We start from the raw sequence: 23,501 nt of genomic DNA, 5'->3' as shown, positions 1-23,501 counted from the left end.
TTGTATCGCCACAGTTGTTTATACCTGACTGAACTTTTACATATGTATAAACAATCAAGTAGGCTATTTGAAACATCATCTATACCTTTCAGTGTATAATAATCCGTTTCACAATCTTTATTTAATTACTAGGCCCTTATTAAAAGGCTAGGAATGTTCTTTTCATGTGTTTGAGATCAAGTGTGCAATCTCAAGTAAAAAAGATATTAACGTTATGTTTTATGTTTCTTATAAATGCAAATTTATTTGAGAATTGTTTTTTTTTTCTCTATTTATATAACCATAGGTAATATTATACAGGGACATCATTTTATTTTTACTTCAATTTTTATTCTACCTGAGTTTTTGAATGTACTTCACTCCCACCTCTTCTACTAATGAAGTTCAACCGTCCTCCACGCAGCACCACGGCCGCATATACAGTCGTAGTAGCCTTATGGTCATTGTAAACAATACGTTCCAAAAAATATGTTCACGTTTTCCAGTGACGAAAGAGCTTTCATTATTGAATCATTTTCGCACAGATACTGTCGTCCATTTGCCTACGTCGCATCCCGGTTTCCCCCACCTACTTCTATTCGCCTCTCTGTAAAGGCTAGTGGCTGGGCTGTCTTAGCTCTTTTCTGAGAACATTAATTTCTGTTGGGAATTGGACGTCTACGTAATATTATACAACTGTTTAAAATAACTTAAATAAAAGGGCCTCGTTAAGTAATTAACTGTCACGTGATTTCTCTCCTTTGTACGACCCTGCGACGTAACCACTTGGACGGACAGTAGATAGCATGTCTGAGTCATTTTATCTGTGCGGGTCGATAGAAGTGAAGATGGAATTTACAGTACGTAAGGTACTCTTTTATAGAGTAGGTACACAATTATTTCAACATGAGTTACTAGTACGAAGGACGAAACTGGTAATTGGAATTAGGTACAATCGTCTATAGTGCGATAATATGCACATTAGAACTGAAGCCTGTATCGAAATGAACGGCCACCATTTTCAAAATTGTTTAAATATCCATATTATGATCATTTTTCAATTTAACTTCATTCTCTATAGTGTACGCTAATGTGTTGTAGACAGTATAATATACACTGCATAATGAATACGTCCGAATGGACAGCTCAGTTCGTGAGTAAAAACACTCATTGTTAATACAGTACTGTATTTTGATTAAACAAAAACCTAATGAAAATTGTCAAACTCAAAATCGCGATATTTCCTAGTTGACGTAAATGGATGAACTACTTTTCTTCCCTCCTATATCTAGTAAAGTGATTTGTTTGTATTTTACGCAGTATCATCGAACTACAGTCGTGGAAGGGGGTAGCAAACGGTGTTTCCGGTTCTCAGCTGATAAAAAGGTATAACCAGGTTAATATTAGAAATGTTAGTAAAAACAAAATGATGTCCCTGTATAATATAACCAGAACATTTTGATAACTAAGATACTGTTCTATTTTGTCTTTTTGTCTCATTTAAACATTTATAATGTTATTTATTTCAATGATGTGTGTTATTCAAAGTTACGAAATCTTTCCACGCCGACCAAATGCTATTTCGAGAACGATGAGCGAGACTCGAAGCACACGGGAATGACGAAACGAGACTAGAAAGACAAATGCAACGAACACAGCGAGCGAGAGCGGCAGTTAGTTTTGTTGATTTCTAAATAAATTGCACCCTGTATCATTCATGCGCTAATTACCCTAATTCATGTAGGACATTCAATGTCGAACTACGCTTATCAACCTGCAGAAGCCATGTGGCCCGGGTTCGAATCCCGGTCGGGGCAAGTTATCTGGTTGAGGTTTTTTTTTTTCCGGGGGTTTCCCTCAACCCAATACGAGCAAATGCTGGGTAACTTTCGGTGTTGGACCCCGGACTCATTTCACCGGCATTATCACATTCATATTATTCAGACGCTAAATAACCTAGATGTTGATACAGCGTCGTAAAATAACCCAATAAAATAAAAAAAAATCAACCTGCAGGAAACTGGTCGTGTCATGAAAGTACGATGAGACTTGACATTGCGACGAACGTATAACATTCGGAGTTGTATAAAGGACTAAGATACTTTACGAGATTGTATTCACGTGATGCTTTATTTCAACGTTACTCGATGCTATTTTTCAATTTAGAGATCAGCACATTCTTTTCTCAGCGTCACATATGAAGCTCTGTATGTCTCACGGAGTTCTAAACATTTTTCTTATACAGAAAGGAATCAGACAATTACACGGAAGCTGTTTTTGCTCTGAAAGGAAAGCCAATCTCTCACGAGAAATGAGAAGGGCTCCGGCAGGTCTTGGTTGGCTCGTAGCCCGGGGTTACGGCCGAGAAGAGATGAAACTCAAGGGGGGGGAAAAAAAAGAGGATGAGAAAGGGGTGGTGCAGATAATGTCTCTGGTTGTGACACACTTTGAGTCTGACCGGCCGGCGGGGAAGGAGGAAATGCATGCCCGGGCCCGTGAACAGGTCAAGGACTCAAGGACGAAGCACCCGGTGTAGTTCTGCCTGAATACATTACACGGGCCTACGATATCAAAGATCGATTTGTGTTGGCTGTTCTTCACAGTGCCATATTCTGTGCTCAGCGTTGGCATAAGAAAGCCTGCACAAAAAATAGTACATTTAAGACAAAAGATAAATTAAATTCGGAAAAATTTAATTATGAATTATGAACATAAAGAAGGAACTAAATTCTTTCAATACAGGGTACAAGTGAAATAATCCCGCTGACAGCGATAGATTTTGTCTAAATTAGGCTAGCTGTAAAACAGAAGGATAACTATACTTACTTACTTATTGGCTTTTAAGGAACCCGGAGGTTCATTGTCGCCCTCACATAAGCCCGCCATTGATCCCTATCCTGAGCAAGATTAATCCAGTCTCTACCATCATAACCCTCCTCCCTCAAATCCACTTTAATATTATCTTCCCATATAGTGGCAGTGCATAGTATTTGAACAGTGAAATGTTTTTGAAGTGTTAGTGAAATCAGGATAAAATCAGTGAAATGTGTCGTAGTTCCAGTGCAGTGAGTGAGTTGACAGCGAAATGAGTGTAATTTGAAAGGTACTTGTGCAGATATGAACATATCATACTCGTGGGTTTTAGTTCGATCTTAGTTTTAAGATACAAATTAGATTTATTTCAAATGTTATTTTAAGTTATCGTTGCATTTAATTTAGTATATTCCCTGTTGTTATTATTATTATTATTATTAATTATTGTTAGTATTAATTATTAGTATTATTATTAATTGTATTTTTAATTAATAAGTTTATTATTGTCATTATTGAGAGTAATTAGTTACCACTGTCACCCACTGCAGTGTGAATAAATACAAACATACGTCTCGGCCTCCCCAAAGGTCTTTTTCCCGCCGGCCTCCCAACTAAAACTCTTTATGCATTTCTGGATTCGCCCATACGTGCTACATGCCCTGCCCATCTCAAACGTCTGGATTGAATGTTCCTAATTACGTCAGGTGAAGAACACAATGCGTGCAGCTCTGCGTTGTGTAACTTTCTCCATTCTCCTGTAACTTCATCCCTCTTAGCCCCAAATATTTTCCTAAGAACCTTATTCTCAAACACCCTTAATCTCTGTTCCTCTCTCAAAGTGAGAGTCCAAGCTTTACAACCATACAGAGCAACCGGTAACTGTAACTGTTTTATAAATTCTAACTTTCAGATTTTTTGACAGCAGACTAGATAACAAAAGCTTCTCAACTGAATAATAACATGCATTTCCCATATGTATTCTGCGTTTAATTTCCTCCCGATATTTGAATTTTTCCACCTCTTTGAAGGATAAATCTCCAATTTTTATAGTTCCATCTCGTACAATATTCGGGTCACAAGACATAATCATATACTTAGTCTTTTCGGGATTTACTTCCAACCCTATCGCTAGGATAACTATGAAGAACGAAAATGTCACAACTTGTTTTATGTTGCAGTTTGGTGATTTCCTGATGGCAGTGATGTGATATAAAATAAAAGTTGGAGTTTGGCGATAAAAGTTTTGAACATCACTCATCAGTTTACCTTACTTATCTATTAATATAATTAATATTTGTTAACTTTCATTTCAGTCATTACTCAATCCGAAAATTAGCGCGAAATTAATCCGAATTTGTAATATAATTTTCAACACAAAACACCACCAATTAAAAAAAAAAAAAAATGAGAATTTAAAAAAATAATTATCAACAGTAATCTCACTAGAGGTTTTGGTTTATCTAGAGAAAATCAAAACTCGGGTGGGGTTTACTGTCTATAACACGCTTTTCTTCATTTTAACTCATTGGCAGGGGCGTAATTTCAGCCTTTGATAGGGGGAAACAAGTTTTTTTTTTTTTTTTTTTTAGTTAAGGCCTGAGTATATCGTGTAGCGTACTCCCTCCCTATTTCCTCTGAAATGAACTATTTTCCATACCGTGAACTGGGGTAAAATTGACCGCTGGGGTAAACTTGACAATGATTTTAAAAAATCTGAACCATGACATCATATGCACTGAACATATTTTTATGTATATTATTTTATTTTATTTTATTTTATTTTAATGTACCGAGGTACATATGATATTTCCATGCAGATATTCTGCGTCATCATACGATGAAAGAGTAATGGAACGGAGAAAAATTCTCTCTGGCGCCGGGATTTGAACCCGGGTTTTCAGCTCTACGTGCTGATGCTTATCCACTAAGCCACACCGGATACCACCCCGGCGTCGGACAGAATTGTCTCTGATTAAGTTCCAACTCTTGGGTTCCCTCTAGTGGCCGCCCTCTGCACTACGTCATAGATGTCTATGAACGTAGACTGAAGTCCACACATGTGCTGAGGTGCACTCGTTATGAGTGACTAGTTGGCCGGGATCCGACGGAATAAGCGCCGTCTTAAATCACGAAGTGATTTACGCATATCATATATATCATTTTATTTTATTTTAATGTACCGAAGTACATATGATATTTCCATGCATATTAATAATATTAAAATAAAATAATATATATGATATGCGTAAATCACTTCGTGATTTAAGACGGCGCTTATTCCGTCGAATCCCGGCCAACTAGTCACTCATAACGAGTGCACCTCAGCACATGTGTGGACTTCAGTCTACGTTCATAGACATCTATGACGTAGTGCAGAGGGCGGCCACTAGAGGGAACCCAAGAGTTGGAACTTAATCAGAGACAATTCTGTCCGACGCCGGGGTGGTATCCGATGTGGCTTAGTGGATAAGCATCAGCACGTAGAGCTGAAAACCCGGGTTCAAATCCCGGCGCCGGAGAGAATTTTTCTCCGTTCCATTACTCTTTCATCATATTTTTTATGATTTTAAGTCACAAATACGGCTGGAATCATGCTTCATATTTATTTATTGTTTTATGATCAAATTTACTCACTTTACAGCACATTCGCAGTTTTAAATTTATTCTTCTTTTACTTACACGATACGTAATTTAAATGCACTTGATAATGTGACGTACGTGCGAAAAAATAAACATTCTGAATTTTAATGATGAAGGAATTTTAATTTCAAGTAATAAAGAGTAATTTTATTTACAACAGGTAACAACTAATGTAGCAAAGTGTAACACTTGGTTTCATTTGAGCGAAGTCATTATTTCTTAAGCGTTTAATATTTTCATGCTGAAGGTACAGTTCTCACATTGTTTGCGTTAGTAACACCAAACAATTTTTTTTTTTTTAATTTTTAACTCGGGGAGGGGGGGCAATTTGGTTTCATTTGAGCAAAGTCATTAACTAGCTCCTTTTAGTTTTTAAGCGTTTCTCACATTGTTTTAGTAGCTCCACTCGTCTTTTTTAATTGGGGGGGGGGGGACTGCCTCCCTGCTCTTCTAAATGACTCCTCTGTTCATTGTCAAATGATCAAGTCATCTGAAAAGCGCATAAAGCTTCTGAATTTTCAAAATAATATTTATTTTACGATAGCTGAAAGTCAACTATACAAAAAGTGGCACAGTAACTCCAGGTGACAGTTTTATTTCAGGCTGTGAAATTAAAGTACACAGGAAGATATTACCTCAACTGATACATTCTGTATCCCATTACTTTAAATACAGGTTAACCCTGATGTCTGGAAGTTTGAGAGTAATTGTGATTCTTTTCCTATGCAGTAATGTACAGGGACATCATTTTATATTTACTTCAATTTTTATTGTACATGAGTTTTTTAATGTACTTCACTTCCACCCCCTCCACTACTAAACTTCCAACCGTTCTCCACACAGAACCGAGGCCGCGTATGCAGTACTGAGTGAATATAGTACGTTCCAGAAATATGTTCGCGTTTTCCAGCGACGAAAGAGCTTTTAATATTGAATCATATTTTCGCACAGGTACTGTCGTCCGTTTGCTTACGTCGCATCCCGATTTCCCCCACCTGCTTCTGCTCGCTCCACTGTAAAGACTAGTGGCTGGGCTTTCTTAGCTCTTTTCTGAAAACATTAATTTCTGTTAGGAATTAATTGGACGTCTACGTAATATTATACAACTGTTTAAAATAACTTAAATAAAAGGGCCTCGTTAAGTAATTAACTATCACGTGATCCCCCCCCCCTTTCTACGATTCTGCGACATAACCACTTGGACGGACAGTAGATAGCATGTCTGAGTAATTTTATCTGTGCGGGTCGACAGAAGTGAAGACTGAATTTACAGTACGTAAGGTACTCTTTTATAGAGTAGGTACAGAATTATTTCAACATGAGTTACTAAGTATGAAAGACGAAACTAGTAATTGGAATTAGATGCAATAGTCTATAGTGCGATAATAGGCACAAAAGAACTGAAGCCTGTATCGAAATGAACGGCCACTATTTTCAAAAATGTGTTTAAATATCCATATTATGATTATTTTACATTTTAACTTCATTCTCTATATCGTACGCTAATGTGCTGTAGACAGTATAATATACACTGCATAATGAATACCTACGTCCGCATGGACAGCTCAGTTCGAGAGTAAAAACAGTTATTGTTAATACTGTACTGTATTTTGATTAAACAAAAACCTAATGAAAATTATCAAACTCAAAAGCGTGATATTTCTTAGTTTACGTAAATGGATGAGCTACTTTTCTTCCCTCCTATACCTAATAAAGTGATTTGTTTGTAAATTATGTCAGTATCATCGAACTCTAGTCGTGGAAGGGGGTTGCAAACGGTGTTTCCCGTTCTCAGTCGTTGATCCAAAGGTATAGCCAGGTTAATATTAGAAATGATAGTAAAAATAAAATGATGTCCCTATATATGTTTATACTGTCCGTTCGAGTGGTTATATCGGATCCCGGTTTCCCCCACCCGTTTCAGCTGGCCCTCTATAAAGGCCATCCGCCCGAGTGGAATTCAATCTACTGCTCTTCCGAGTGGTTATGTCGAAGAATCGTCGAAGCTGAGGAAATCACGTGATAGTTACTTAACTGGGTCCTTTTCTTTAAATGATTTTAAACAGTTGTATTGCATTACATCGATTTCCAATTCCGTACAACAAATATTTACAGGAAAGAGCCTTACAGTCCAACAGCATGTCAAATGACGCGCCATTAGAATGCAACGTTAAATTTCCCAGAGCAGTGTATATTAGAGAGTACCGCATTCTCGGCGGCGGCAGCCATATTTACTCCTGGCTCGGCACAGATGCATAAGCAGTAATGCTAGAAGGAAGGTCATTAAAGGCGATATCATACATGTTGTTGTGGTTTATTGAATACAGGAGACGAGGATTAATAAACATTATTGTCATAGTGGGATGACTGATTAGAGATAACACTTTATTATTTATGTAATGTCCATTTCAATAGGGATAACATCAGCAATTTTCTATGCAGTTCTCGTACCAACACTTCGACTACCACCATTTAGCAGATTGCTGTAGTGCATTTGCTATAACAGACAATTTTCTTAACAATAAATAGGCCTACATTCTAGTTCTAAAATACAGTGATAAGACTTTTTCAAAAATATTATGACAAGTTGGGAACGTATGAGTTGAAGTGTTAATAATTAAAGACTTCAAATCCTTTACTGTAAACTCATTTTCTACCAACGTTACACATTTTTCTACATTTACAGATTTACAAGGGTATACAAGTGACATATCCTTGTACGACGTTAGAGTCACTAATGTGCTAGTAAAATTCATACGTTCATCCCTGTTATCAGGTATTACTATTAGAGATGAAAAACAGTTTTCACAAATACGATATGCCTATAACTTATTTTGTTTTATTTTGAACAAAACTGATCCCAACAAGTAGTATAGAGCTTGTTGTTCACTCAAGTTAATATTTCTGTTTTCAATTAAATTACAATTTAGCCTATATCAATTTCTTTTGCTCACATTCATCTTCACTAGACCTTTCTGCTTCGGGTTTACTTACATATGTACTTAGAAACTCAACTAATTGTTCAGAATCGCAAACTGCGTAATATCCATGCTCCGTTTATGAGAAAAATTGAGAAATCGTAATGCAGTTTTGAATTATTTTTCATCCGGAATTGGATTTATGGAATTGAAAGTACAAAATAAATTTTCTAGCGCATCCTGCTTGATCTATCTAGCATAAGATATTTGAAGTTCGCTTTATTATGACAACTTTCTTGAGAATCAAGAACTCTTTTTGTTACCAGTATTATACCAGTTTGGAATGGTTTCTAACGTCCGCTTTAGCCCACCTTGATGTTTTCAATTATAAATATTATGTCATTACTTACTTACGGCTTTTAAGGAACTCGGAGGTTCATCACCGCCCTCACATAAGCTCCACACCGATCCCTATTCTGTGCAAGATTAATCCAGTCTCTATCATCATATCCCACCTCCCTCAAATCCATTTTAATATTATCCTCCTATCTACGTCTCGGCCTTCCCAAAGATCTTTCCCCTCCGGCTTCCCAACTAACACTCTATAGGCTATGCATTTCTGGATTCGCCCATACGTGCTACATGTCCTGTCCATCTCAAACGTCTGAATTTAATGTTGCTAATTATGTCAGGTGAAGAATACAATGCGTGCAGTTCTCCGTTGTGTAACTTTCTCCATTCTCCTGTAACTTCATTCCTCTTAGCCCCAAATATTTTCCTAATTACCTTATTCTCAAACAACCTTATCCTCTGTTCCTCTCTCAAAGTGAGAGTCCAAGTTTCACAACCATAAAGAACAACCGGAAATATAAGATTTTTTGACAGCAGACTAGATGACAAAATCTTCTCAACCGAATAATAAGAGGCATTTCCCATGCTAATTCTGCGTTTAATTTCCTCCCGAATGTCATTTATATTTGTTACTGGTGCTCCAAAGTTATTTGAATTTGTCTACCTCTTCGAAGGATAAATTTCTAATTTTTATATTGTATTTCCATTTCGAATAATATTCTGGTCACGAGATATAATCATATACTTTGTCTTTTCGGGATTTACTTCCAAACCTATCGCTTTACTTGCTTCAATTCCCGTGTTTTCCCTAATGGTTTGTGGATTTTCTCTAACATATTCATGTCATCCGCATATACAAGAAGCAGCAACCCGTTCAATTCCAAATCCTCTCTGCTATCCTGAACTTACCTAATGGCATATTCTAGAGCGAAGTTAAAATGTAAAGGTGATAGTGCATCTCCTTGCTTTAGCCCGCAGTGAAAATATTATGTCATTGAGAAATTAATCATGGAAGTATATTCCTCCTCTTGTTTGTGACTAAGTGCTAATTTTGTACATCGACAATTGATTACACATTGATTAACTGCACGAAAACACGGCATTCTTCAAGATAACAATGAAATATCGCACTAGAAACCTCTGTTCCTACGCAAGTCTTGCGTTGTACAGTCTCTCCGCAGGAGTAAATATGGCTGCCGCGGCGGCATTTGTCGCATCAAAAGAATGCGGTACTCTACACTGCTCTGAAATTTCCAGACATACAGTGACATCTGTTGGAGAAGTAAGAGACTGCGCTCATAAACAACCGACTAAGAAATTACGAATGAACAGATGTTTTCATTCACGTCCTATTTTATTTCTTGTTGCAGCGTAAACAAGCTTGACCAAGGACACGTAACAACGATCCCTCCATTGAAATGGGGTTACGGGTGAGGACATAATTGCACATTTAAAAGAAACATCGGTTCGAAAAATTACTGCACTCCACGGCACACTACATGCATACAATACACGTAAGTGTGTGCCTCACCTTATTTGGAATGTATGACAACACACGGGGTCTCGCAAACGTGAATGACAAAACGGGTCGGTTCCAGAGTAGACAAATATCGAAGTATCTCTATATGCATGTCTTTCAATAAAAGAAACTACAAATACAAGGAAGTTAGGCCTATTTTATGTTTTGTATTGAGTAGTGAGTTTATACGTAAAGTGACTATGTAGGCTTACCATGTTTTGAACCAAAAAACGGGCATGATCACCGTTTCTCGAGCTTAAAAAGAAACAGTTCATACGTTTCTGGCGCTGAAAACTGAACATAATCTTAATTTATTAATATTATGGATTTATTAATTTGTCCTACAGAATAATCTCTGTAATGTTAACAATTAATATTTGTCGAATCTTCCTCCTTCAGTGTTTCCCTTCGATCCAGTGCTGTGGATTGAATTCGACGTAGCTCAGTGGTCAGAGCGCTTGGTACGTAGAATCAAGGACCCGGGTTCGATCCCCGGCGCGGGAGCGAATTTTTTTCCTCGAATATTAATTGTCAACATTACAGAGATTATTCTGTAGGGCAAATTAATAAATCCATAATATTCTCATAGCTAGCAGAGCATCATAACTGCGGAAGTCCACACCTGTGGAGTAACGGTCAGCGCGTCTGGCCGCGAAACCAGGTGTCCCGGGTTCGATTCCCGGTCGGGGTAAGTTACCTGGTTGAGGTTTTTTCCGGGGTTTTCCCTCAACCCAATATGAGCAAATGCTGGGTAACTTTCGGTGTTGGACCCCGGACTCATTTCACCGGCATCATCACCTTCATCTCATTCAGACGCTAAATAACCTAGATGTTGATAAAGCGTCGTAAAATAACCTACTAAAATAAAAAAAACTGCGGAATCCCGGCCAAATAAGTCACTCAACTGAGTGCGCTCCTAGTTTAATGGCAGTTGACACTAGACATATACATCAACATATACTCCTAACTTGGAGTCAGGCCACAAAGGGAAACACTGAAGGAGGAAGATTCGATCCGGTGCTGTGAATTGAATTCGGCGTAGCTCAGTGGTCAGAGCGCTTGGCACGTAAACCAAGGACCTGGGTTCGATCCCCGGCGCCGGGGCGAATTTTTCTCCTCAAATATTAATTGTTAATTTATTAAGCTGAAAATGGGGCATGATCATAGACAATTTTATCTAAACACGGGACGTGATCATTTTTTGGAGCTACTCGTAAAATTGGTTATGATCATTGTTCCTAAGAATAGGACATAGTAACCACGTTTGTAATTAAAAAAAAAGTAGGTTAAAAACGGAACAGGTGATTAGGTTAGTTCTTCCTTCTCAAAATTATGCTCAGTTGTAAATATTACAACAGTATATCAAATGGCTCATTGCATAGTATTTGTATAATTATTCTCTTCTGCCGTCTTTAACACAGAAAATGTACAGATATCAATACATAATTTGAAATTAATATCAGACCGTTATTATTTAGAACGTATCACAATTTTCTACAAAGAAAATAATGTAGTCGTTTTCGTAAATATGTGTTATACCCTACTTGTTTTAGTCACCTGATTATACCGAGCAATGTTTCGAGTCAAGCACAGCAGCGCTCTGTATAAGTCCCTGTACTACTCTGAGTTGATTTAAACAACACGATTTGTTTAATATGCGACGTAGTTAACTTCATAGGTTTGGTGTCTAATCTTACATCTCTATCAGTTTCATACCGGAGAACTGCAAAATAGCGCTTACAACCTGTTTAGATTCGACCGGTTAGAGAACATCCGTCAAGATCGGGTAACTGTCCGAATATTCGATTTTCAATCGGTTACCCCTTATGTTTTGCAGGTAGACAGAATAACAGGCGCACTTCATCATACACGAAATCGACATTTTATGAGTACACAAACGGAGTAACAATTGAAGGAAATTTACTTTGTTTTATTAAAAAAATGTGTTTACTTGATATACTGTAGGTCTACAATTATTGATTGGACAGACACTTATCTTCATAATATATAAATGGACAAATGGACTTGAGGCTTTCCCGGCGTTTGATATAGAATAACTCTTCTCGGGTTCTCAGCCAGGTGAGTTGGAGATTAGATTCCAAGCTTTCATCCCTGAAGAAGATGCCAGAGCTAGCCGTCGAAAGCTTGGTATCTAATCTCCAACTCACCTGGCTGAGAACCCGAGAAGAGTTATTCTAAATGGACACCGGTAACAACAAAGGAAATTGCAGAATATGAAATCTGGTGTGTAAAGAAATCCAAGAATAAAATAAATTACAATTAGGCCTACTTACTAAAGAAAAGAGCAAATAAGTACATAGGCCTACATTCTAGTGTAATATTTACATACCTCTAAAACAGTAGTTGTTAATATATAATGCCTTTTAATTACACCAAAGAGCTGCAATATTATTTCATTAATAAATCATTTTTTAAGAAAATAGAGCGTTATTAACAAAAAGAAAAGTACTCTGAAGCTCAAATGCACTGCAACGCGCAAACATGGCGTCTCCATTAGCACTTGTCTTTCATCATGTTGTCGACGATATCACCTTTTTCTAGTTTATTTTCTTGATCTAGTATTCCAGAGACATAAATACTATATACCCAAATAAGAAAATAAACTTTAATTTTTTATATTGCATAGAAGAAGTATTCTTTGTAATTAATCACGAAGCATGTTGTTGCCCTTGAAGGAACCCAACTGTAATACTTGGATTAGATGAATGAATCAGTCAATGAATCTATGAATGAATCAACTAATGAATCAATGAATTAATCAATCAATCGGTGAATGAATGAATCTATTCATACATGAATGAATCGATGTATGATTTAATCAATGAGTTGATGGATGGATGAATCAATGGATGATTTATTGAATGTACTGAGAGAGGAAGAATTATCAATTAAATGGTAGGCCTACACGATAATAAACGCGTCATTGCAAGGGCTCTTGTAACTCCTGCATGGCTCAATGTGGTCTGCCTTTGCCGTCCACTCACAAAAAATGAGAAACAACTCGAATATTCGATAAACCGACCCTGAGAACTCCGCGAGTTGGGAGAGCTTTGCATACTGACTATAACGCCAGACGTTCAATATCAATATATAATTTCTATTTTTCGTAACCGGTTGTGCACGACTCTATTTCATACAGTATACAGTGAAACTTCCCAATAGCGGACTCCTCTCAATAGCGGACATTTTAAAATTCCCCTGCAAAATAACATTGGCACTTATGATAAAATTCTTCCAAATAGCGGACATTCTCAATGACGGACGCGGATACTGAAATGTATCTCCAACAACAATTAAAACTTCCAAATAACGGACAGCGTGAAAGAAAAAAAGAAAAAGACGTTTGTAAATTGAACGGAATTCTAACGGAATTCTTTGCAACAATCATTATCGTGCATTTGAACGTTCTTTTACTTTATTGAAGGTAAGCAGCACAGTTGTTAGTTGTGATACTGTACGTGAGCAGTCCGTACTTTCTTAGTTTGTCAAGTTGAGTGTTCGGAAGTACAGTCACATTAAAAATGTCACAAAAACGTAAACGTTTGTCACTAAAAGAGAAAGTGGATATTGTAAAGCATAGTGAGAAGGAGAAATTAAGTGTTCGTGAGCTGGCCACAAAGTTTAATGTGCGAAAAACTCAGGTTAGTGAAATTTTGAAAAACAAGGATGTCATTTTAAAATCATACACTGAGAATGCAATTCTAGATTTCTTTGTGTGAGGTGAAGTGGTACAGTGACTGATGTTTATTTCATTTACAAAACATTTACTGGTGTGATTTCTCTCTGGATGAATAATGTAAACAATCTCACTGTCTACTGTACTGACTGTAAAATATAGTGTTGAATAAAAGGTAAAAAAAAAAAGGTAAAGGTATCCCCGTAACATGCCATGAAGGCACTTGGGGGGCATGGAGGTAGAGCCCCATGCTTTCCATGACCTCGGCACTAGAATGAGGTGGTGTGGTCGGCACCACTCTCTGACCGCCTTTTACCCCCGGGAAAGACCAGGTACTCAATTTTATAGGAGGCTGAGTGAACCTCGGGGCCGTTCTGAAAGTTTGACAACGAGAAAAAATCTTGTCACCACCCGGGATCGAACCCCGGACCTTCCAGTCCGTAGCCAGCTGCTCTACCAACTGAGCTACCCGGCCGCCCATATAGTGTTGAATACGAATGAGAAATTTTAATATACTGTATACATACTAACGATTTTCTAAATAGCGGGCACTTCTCAATAACGGACATTTAATTTTTCCCTGGCAGTGTCCGCCGCTATTGGGAAGTTTCACTGTATCTACTTAAATCTTAAAACGTATAATTTATAAATGAAGTCATATATTCATACACAATTACTTAAAGAAATTACAAAGTATAGACCTACTTCTTTTATGCAATGTAAAAAATTAAATCTTATTTTCTTATTTGGGTATACAGTATTTATGTCTCTGGTATACTAGATCAAGAAAATAAACTAGAAAAAGGTGATATCATCGACAACATGATGAAAGACAAGTGCTAATGGAGACGCCATGTTTGCTCGTAACGCTCCGTAATAGCCTCATAGGACCTTTTTTCAAGGTTTGTCTTAAATTATGTAGGAGATCTCTGTGACATCCAACCAACGTGTACGAGTATGCGAGTGAAACAGGATTACAAAATAAATGTATAACGAGGATGCATACGTCACGTATGTGATAAGTCTATCGATTCTGAGGATTACAAAACAATCTACTAGAGTACACAAGTAGGATTCTGTCCAATCATCTGGTTAGTACGATGCAAACTCACGACTTAAGGCAACGCAGGACGTATACAAGAGTAAGAACACACAGGTGTACACATTTCATATGGAAAACAATGTCCACAACCGAAAATCAAGTCTAGTTCTGCTAGATTTGTAGCTAGAAATTCAGTAGCTTCAGTTATAGCGGTGACCCTGTCCAGCTAATACTGTACGTTCGGATGAAAGCTCTTCATAATAAAACAAACACGACTTAGTATACGCCTATTCCTGAGTTTGTTCGCCTAGCTGCGGAAGCTGTTTCTTCTGAAACGACTATGAAGAGCCGTAATATTAGTGACAGACTACCTACAGTCTTCAGTCTCTAATCGTGATCAGGAATTACCCAAAATCGGGATTAGGGTAATCTTGTTTTCAGAACTACAGCCTGATCCGTTTGGGTATGGATGATATTAATTTATTATTATATGGTACATTATGCAACGAGCCTATAATGGTAGTAATTAAGACGCGAGTATGTCTGTTTATGAAACTCGCTTGCGCTCGTTTCATAATTTTCATACGAGCGACTTAATTACCATTATAGGCAAGTTTCATACGACTTTTTTTGCTCGACCATATTTCTAACTTGAAATTATTCATAAGTATTCATGTTATGGTTATGTAAGTGAGGAGCGGAACTGACCTGAATTGTGAGATGTGCGCAGACGCGAAAGTATTGATTTTTTCCGAGGCACGAATATCATTGACCTTGATATAATATAGAGAATAACATGAACATTAGTCTTGATATAACCTGGAAATTGATTTAGAATTGAAAAACGAGATGACAAATTGAATTTATTTGAATATTATTTACAATTAACGCTAATTATTATAGTAACAGAACATAACTTCTGCGACAGTATTAGATTTCCAGCCTCCGTGACTTTTCGCTAATTGTCTTTCGATTGCATATCCGAGAATAATCGATACTTGCGGTTTTATAATGGTACAATGGTGATTTCTCATTGGCTGAACAACTGAATTATAATGAATAGGTGTAATTTAATGATGTGCAGGTGTATAATTACTATATTTCGGCATGGTCGAGCATAAAATCTATTATGATAGTAGGAAAAATTTCTTGTTGGTTATATTATGATTAAAAGATGGGAGTTTCCATATATGACAATCAATAATGCATAATCTGAAAGGACAAATGAAAATCGTAGATGATTAAAATGGCTACTACAAATCAACAGCGGGCACAATGTGTTCTTTGGTATGTTAAATTTGAGAGTGTTAAAAGAGTTCAAAGGGAATTTCGACGTGAGTATGGTGTGCGTAATGTACCTAAATACGATTCCATAATGTTGTGGTATCGAACACTTGTAGAAACAGGTTCTGTGTTAAAAGAACATGCAGGAGGTAGCAGACGAAACCCAGTACGACAGGGCTGGGCAGCAAGAGCGGAGTCTACTCTCTCACGGGGAGCCATATGATTTCTCTTCATCCCCTTTCTTCACCACCGAACACCGCGCAGCGTTGATTCAATGACGGATGAATATTAAGTGTCCCCGTTTGGAGTCTGGATATGCTCCCGATGCCCAACCCTGCAGTACGAGAAGCAGCTATCTCTTGGCTTAGTCCCCAAACTCCCCAGATCTAACCCCTCCTGACTTCTTCGTGTGGGGTTTTGTTAAAGACATTGTCTATTCACAGAAACCCGGGAGTACTGATGATCGGAGAATAAAATTTACTCAAGCTTTTCAACAAATCACCCCTCTTATGTTACAATGGACATGGGCTGAATTGTATCACCGTTATGAGTTGTGGAGGGTGCGCAATGGGGGTCATGTTGAGCTCTGAGGAATCTCCCTTCTTTCAGTGTTGTATGCACAAAGTTTCAACAATTTACGTTCAGTAGTAAATGTTTTACGGTGTTTTTATTTTATTCATACTCAAACACTCATCCTGTATTTTCCAATATAGACTTTTTTTTCTACCTTTCATTTCGACGCCGAGTATTTTAGTGAATTTTTGTGCGTATTTACATTTATGTATTCAGGTATTTGATTTTTCATAGTCATGATACGTTATTGCGTGTACGCTCCTGGAAGCAAAGACCTGAAGAAATGTTGGGCGAATGTGACTCAAAACGAATAAATATCGTGTTTTATTAGAAAACAGTTGCGAATACGAGATAGAGAGGAAATTGCCTGCATATAAATAACTTGCAAATTGCACAGAGATACTGTGTTGTCGGCTCTGTGTCTACATCTCCGCAGAAAGCATCTTACTTCTGAGTGTGTACAACGCGCGTCGGCACGACCTTTCAAAAGTTATTCGCACGTCTCCATTCTTTTTCTTTTATTTTCCACTTCTTTCCGTTCCGTCATGTTCTCCTTGAATTTTTATTGCCTACATATATTATCATTTTCATTTTGCACGGCTCGCGATGAGACAAATGATACACAGCGCGAACGTGGAGAATCCTGTTGCATCATCGCGCCAGACTTGTATAAATTATCTCTGTTTCGCGAATGTGAACAGAATGTGTGATTGTCAAAAAAAAGCACGGGTCGGTACTTGGCCGGGCTCGTTTATTTCTATAACCGCAGCTACATATGGACAGGAAAAGTGCTAATGGAAACGCCGTGTTTGCGCGTGACGCCCGCTATAACCTCATCGGACCTTTGTTCAGGGTTTGCTGCACGTGCACCGCACCTCCGCCATTAAATTCAGCCACAGCAGGTCTAATACGAATATTCCTTAAATATAGGAAACGTACGTGTATCTCGACACGTCTTAAATTATACACGACATCTTGGTGACGCTCGGCCAAACTGGCCACGAGTGATGTATTACAACTAACTGGGTACGTAATAATAATAATAATAATAATAATAATAATAATAATAATAATAATAATAACTTATTCCTGGAAAGTTAAAGGAGTCCATAATTGTATCTATTTTTAAGAAGGGGGACAAGACTAAAGATCCATTCACAATGAAAATTAAACACAGTAACATAAACACAAAAGTTTGCGCCCAGGCTACCAAATGGGATCATTCACAATGATTCACATAAGCACTGACATAAACATAGCCGTAAGACGTTAACATGAAAGTTTGCAAACTCCAAACCTCCATGCTTATGCTTACGTGATTTGCAAACAGAACAGAATCGTGGAGCGCTGAAGTATACGGCAGAATATGAGGAAATGACGTCGTTGTTATGTTTCCATGGTTACCAAGTATGTTTGCTGTTATGTTTATGTTCCCATCGTGAATGATCTTGATTTTACCGTAACGTTTATATTCTTAAGTTAACGCTTACGTTATGTTTAATTTTCATTGTGAATGAGCCATAACTGTTGGGTTACATCAGCATCTTGTCTATGCGGATGACGTGAATATGTTACAAGAAAATCCACAAACGATATTTATAAACAACATAGGCACTCCACCTGTATTTTGTCAATCCATCCATTAATCATGTTTCTATCCATCCATCCATCCATCAATCCAGCATCCATTCATCAATCTTTCTGGCTATCCATCCATCCATTAATACGTCCATCCATTCATCCATCCAGCGTTCATTCATCAATCTCTCTACGTTTCCAGTCATTCATCCATCTATCAATCTATTTGTCCATCCTTCCATTCATCAGTCTTTCTATCCATCCATCCATCCATCCAGCGTCCATTCATCTATCTCTCTACTTATTCATTCATTCATTAACCCATTTGTCCATCTATTCAACGGTCTCTCTATCTATTCACTCACCAACCCACTTACCCATTCACCAATCTCTCTGTATAGCAATTCATTCATCCATTCATCAATATATTCATCCATCAATCCATTTGTCCATCCAGAATCTACTAAATTTCTCTACTTAACCACTCATCCATTCATCCCTCACTCTATCTGTCCATCCATTCATTCCAGTCTATCCATCCCACCATTAATCCATTATCAATATCTCTTTATCTCTACCTCTCCATACATCAATATATTTGTCTATGCAGCCATTCATCAGCCTCCCTAACTATCCATTCTCATACTCAACCATCCACCCATATCTATTCAACTATCTCTACCTATCCATGCACCCATCCATCCAACATCCATTTATCAATCTCTCTACCTCTCCATCCACCAATCTGTTTGTCTAGGCATCCATTCATCAGCCTCTCTATCTATCCACCTACTCACTCCATCCACCCATATCTATTCAATTATCTCTACCTATCCATGCACCCATCCATCCAACATCCATTTATCAATCTCTCTACCTCTCCATCCACCAATCTATTTTTCTAGGCATCCATTCATCAGCCTCTCTAACTATCCATCCACCTACTCACTCCATCCACCCATATCTATTCAACTATCTCTACCTATCCATGCACCCATCCATCCAACATCCATTTATCAATCTCTCTACCTCTCCATCCACCAATCTATGTTTCTAGGCATCCATTCATCAGCCTCTCTAACTATCCATCCACCTACTCACTCCATCCACCCATAATCTATTCAACTATCTCTACCTATCCATGCACCCATCCATCCAAAATCCATTTATCAATCTCTCTACCTATCCATCCACCAATCTATTTGTCTAGGCATCCATTCATCAGCCTCTCTAACTACATATCCATCTACTCACTCCATCCACCTATAATCTATTCAACTATCTCTACCTATACATGCACCCATCCATCCAACATCCATTTATCAATCTCTCTACCTCTCTATCCACCAATCTATTTGTCTAGGCATCCATTCATCAGCCTCTCTAACTATCCATCCACCCATATCTATTCAACTATCTCTACCTATCCATCCATTCATCCATCCAACATCCATTTATCAATATCTTGACCACTCCATCCATCAATCTGTTTGTCTATGCATCCATTCATCAGCCTCTCTAACTATCCATCCCCCTACTCACTCCATCCACCCATATCTATTCAACTATCTCTACCTATCCATCCATTCATCCATCCAACATCCATTTATCAATATCTTGACCACTCCATCCATCAATCTGTTTGTCTTTGCATCCATTCATCAGCCTCTCTAACTATCCATCCCCCTACTCACTCCATCCACCCATATCTATTCAACTATCTCTGCTTATCCATCCACCCAAAATCCATTCATTAATCACTCTACTTATCTCTTCATTCATTCATCAGACTCTTCATCCATCCAGCATCCATTCTCTACATATCCATCCCCGTATATGTCCATCCATCCATTCATTCCTCAGTCTCATATCAATCTCTCTACTTGTCTGTTCCTGCGTTTTGTCCACACATCCACCCAACTGTTTGAAACTGAACTCTGTAACCGTAGCAGTGATATCCATTACACACGAGACTTCCATTCAGAGTCACAGTTGAAGGCGCCGTAATGGAGAGCAAACAAGAGAAGGGAAGATGACTTGCTACTGTGCAATGACCGTGACGGGTAGAGGTGAAGGACGCACTTACCAAGGTCTTCATGAGGGCTGAGAGCTCCTTGGTGACGACGGCGAACTTGAGGAAGGCGGCCCCGATGTCCGGCTCCTGGTCCTTGCTTAACGCGTTGCCCCCCAGCCTCTCCAGAGACCGGGAGAGGTACATCTCGTTATCCACATGCGCTGAAAGCAGGAAACACCACTCGTTAATTCGTGCACACACTTGTACTCTAGCACCAGGAAGTGCGGCAAGCACTTCGCTATTCCTGAGTTTACACAACTGTGTGAATCGGACCATTTTACTCCAGTGGTCACAGACTGAAAATCTAATGTCCTCCGAAAGAAATTATTTACAGAATAAAATCACATGTTAAACAACATTACATATTCATTTAAGTAAAAAAAATTGTTTTAGCGATACCATCTATCCAGAGAGTAAGTTCAAAACGACACCAAGTATAGCTTACACCAGCGTTTCTCAAACTATGGTCCTCGAGGTCTGCCCTTCTGGTCCTTCAAAAAAGACAGAAGAAAAATAAAATTCGAACGAATTGCGTATCACACTATAGCTTAAAATTTCAGAATTTGGAAATGACACATGGCAATCGAATTTCACTTTTTCTCCCAATACAGGCATTTTATGAAATTTATTAACCCTACCCGTCTATCGACTTCCCATTCTACTCTCAGCAACAAAAGAGGGATTTAAAGCACTATGTACGTGGTGCTTCTCGACATATTTTCCCTGCACATCTGACGCCGCGCCTGTAATCCAGCCAGGGACCACACGAATTCATAACAGAGGACCAAATTACCGAACCTTAATGCAATTTTTAAATATAAGTATACTGGTATTAAAATATGCTACGAAAGTGATAAATTTGCTTTCGAAGGGAACAAGAGTAAGGTGGTCCGCGGAACTGTTCTGGCTTTAAAAAGTGGTCCCCACTTCAAAAAAGTTTGAGAAACGCTGGCCTACACTGTTTAAGTTAAGAACAGCATCAATAATTGAAGACCTAACATTCGAAATATGCTAAGTTTCTGAGATAATGATGAAAAACACACTGCGAAATACATGTTGAGATACCTACAACACCGCCTTCTGGCACACGAATGAATCACTTACAGTTAAGCTACGACAAAGACAATTTAGTATGATATTCTCATATGGATGTTTCTCCCTTTGACAGAATAAAATGAAATTTGAAAAATTGGCACTTAGCACATTTAGAATGCCAGGTCTTCAATAATTCATTCCTGAAGTAAGGTAAAGGAGGGTAAGTGTGCGCACCTAGTGTATTATTGTCTGCGGAATCTATTGTATTAAAAAGAAATATTGAAAAATTGTTTAATGAAAGACAGTATTATACGGATTATAAATTCAGCAGATAGAGTTTAGGAGAAGATAGTAAACAAATATTTTTTTTTTTTTTTTTTTTTTTTAAGGAAGCAAATGCACACTCTTAACCGCACAGGCTAATACAAATACTACAAAACAGGAATTACTAAGATAAAAAAGCTATACAAATCAAGAACGGAAAATAAGTTTGAATGAATACATATATCGATATTAAGAAAAAAGAGAGAGAAACAAAAGAACATGATTATTATACAATTTGCTTAACTTTATTATGAAATTTATCAAAATTTAAATTATCTAGGTCTTGATTTATTATCAATATGGAGTTGTATAACTTTGGCCCGTAACTCTGGCTGTGATTTAGTCCAGTGGTTGTGTAACACTAAGGTTCAGCTAAAGGACATGTCAAAATTGTTATGATAGAATAAACATGCGATTCTTGAATAATTTCGAGGAAAAATTGTTCCGGGGCCGGGCATCGAACCCAGGACCTTTGGTTAAACGAACCATCGCTCTATCAACTGAGCTACCCGGGAACTCTACAAGACACCGATTCAATTTTTCTCTCTATATCCACAGACCTCAAAGTGGGCTGACAACCGTCAAGCAACCAACATTGTGTGCACACTAAATCTGTGTGACTTAAATTGTGGTTTTCTGTTAACGAACAGTGACGTGTATTATGCAAATCAAGCTTTCAGGTATAACTCCCTGTGAAGTTGATTTGAATAATTTCGAGGGAAAAATTGTTCCGGAGCCGGGCATCGAGCCCGGGACCTTGGTTAAACGTACCAACGCTCTACCAACTGAGATACCCGGGAACTCTACAAGACACCGTTCCAATTTTTCCCTGTATATCCACAGACCTCAAAGTGGGCTGACAACCGTCAAGCAACCAACATTGAGTGCATACTAACTCTGTGTGACTTAAATTGTGCTTTTCTCTTAGCGAACAGTGACGTGTATTATGAAAATCAAGCTTTCAGGTATAACTCCCTGTGAAGTTGATTTGAATAATTTCGAGGGAAAAATTGTTCCGGAGCCGGGCATCGAACCCGGGACCTTGGTTAAATGTACCAACGCTCTACCAACTGAGCTACCCAGGAACTCTACAAGACACCGATCCAATTTTTCCCTCTATATCCACAGACCTCAAAGTGAGCTGACAACCGTCAAGCAACTAAAAGTCCCGGGTTCGATGCCCGGCCTCAGAACAATTTTTCCCTCGAAATTATTCAAATCAACTTCACAGGGAGTTATACCCGAAAGCTTGATTTACATGCGGTTCTTCTTTATATATATATATATATATATATATATATATATATATATATATATATATATACAATTTTTATGATATTTTAATAATATATTTATTTATACAATTTAGAAAACATTAAAATCTGAATAAATCAAATTTGTTTTTTATTGGGTTATTTTACGACGCCGTATCAACATCTAGGTTATTTAGCGTCTGAATGATATGAAGGTGATAATGCCGGTGAAATGAGTCCGGGGTCCAACACCGAAAGTTACCCAGCATTTGCTCGTATTGGGTTGAGGGAAAACCCCGGAAAAAACCTCAACCAGATAACTCAAATTTGTTGAATAATTAATTTATTTTATGCTCGACCATGCCGAAATGTAGTAATTATACTCCTGGTAGTAGCCCTTTAATGCACCTCATTAAAGTA

At 37.9% G+C, this 23,501-nt stretch overlaps 1 protein-coding gene across 4 annotated transcripts in view; it reads right to left on the bottom strand.

Moving 5' to 3' along the window:
* Window positions 1–23,501, bottom strand: part of Asap (ArfGAP domain of ASAP) — a 293,797-nt gene that overhangs the window by 106,566 nt on the left and 163,730 nt on the right. For all 4 annotated transcript variants that reach the window (XM_069819152.1, XM_069819153.1, XM_069819154.1 and 1 more), the window contains exon 2: window positions 20,482–20,630. In XM_069819152.1, the coding sequence (XP_069675253.1) occupies window positions 20,482–20,630 (149 nt within the window). The remainder of the gene's footprint in view (window positions 1–20,481; window positions 20,631–23,501) is intronic.

The sequence above is a fragment of the Periplaneta americana genome, chromosome 2 (assembly GCF_040183065.1).
Source record: "Periplaneta americana isolate PAMFEO1 chromosome 2, P.americana_PAMFEO1_priV1, whole genome shotgun sequence".
NCBI classification, from domain to species: Eukaryota; Metazoa; Arthropoda; class Insecta; order Blattodea; family Blattidae; genus Periplaneta; species Periplaneta americana.
Note: the sequence above shows the minus strand (reverse complement) of the source record. Positions and strands in the feature narration are given on the sequence as shown.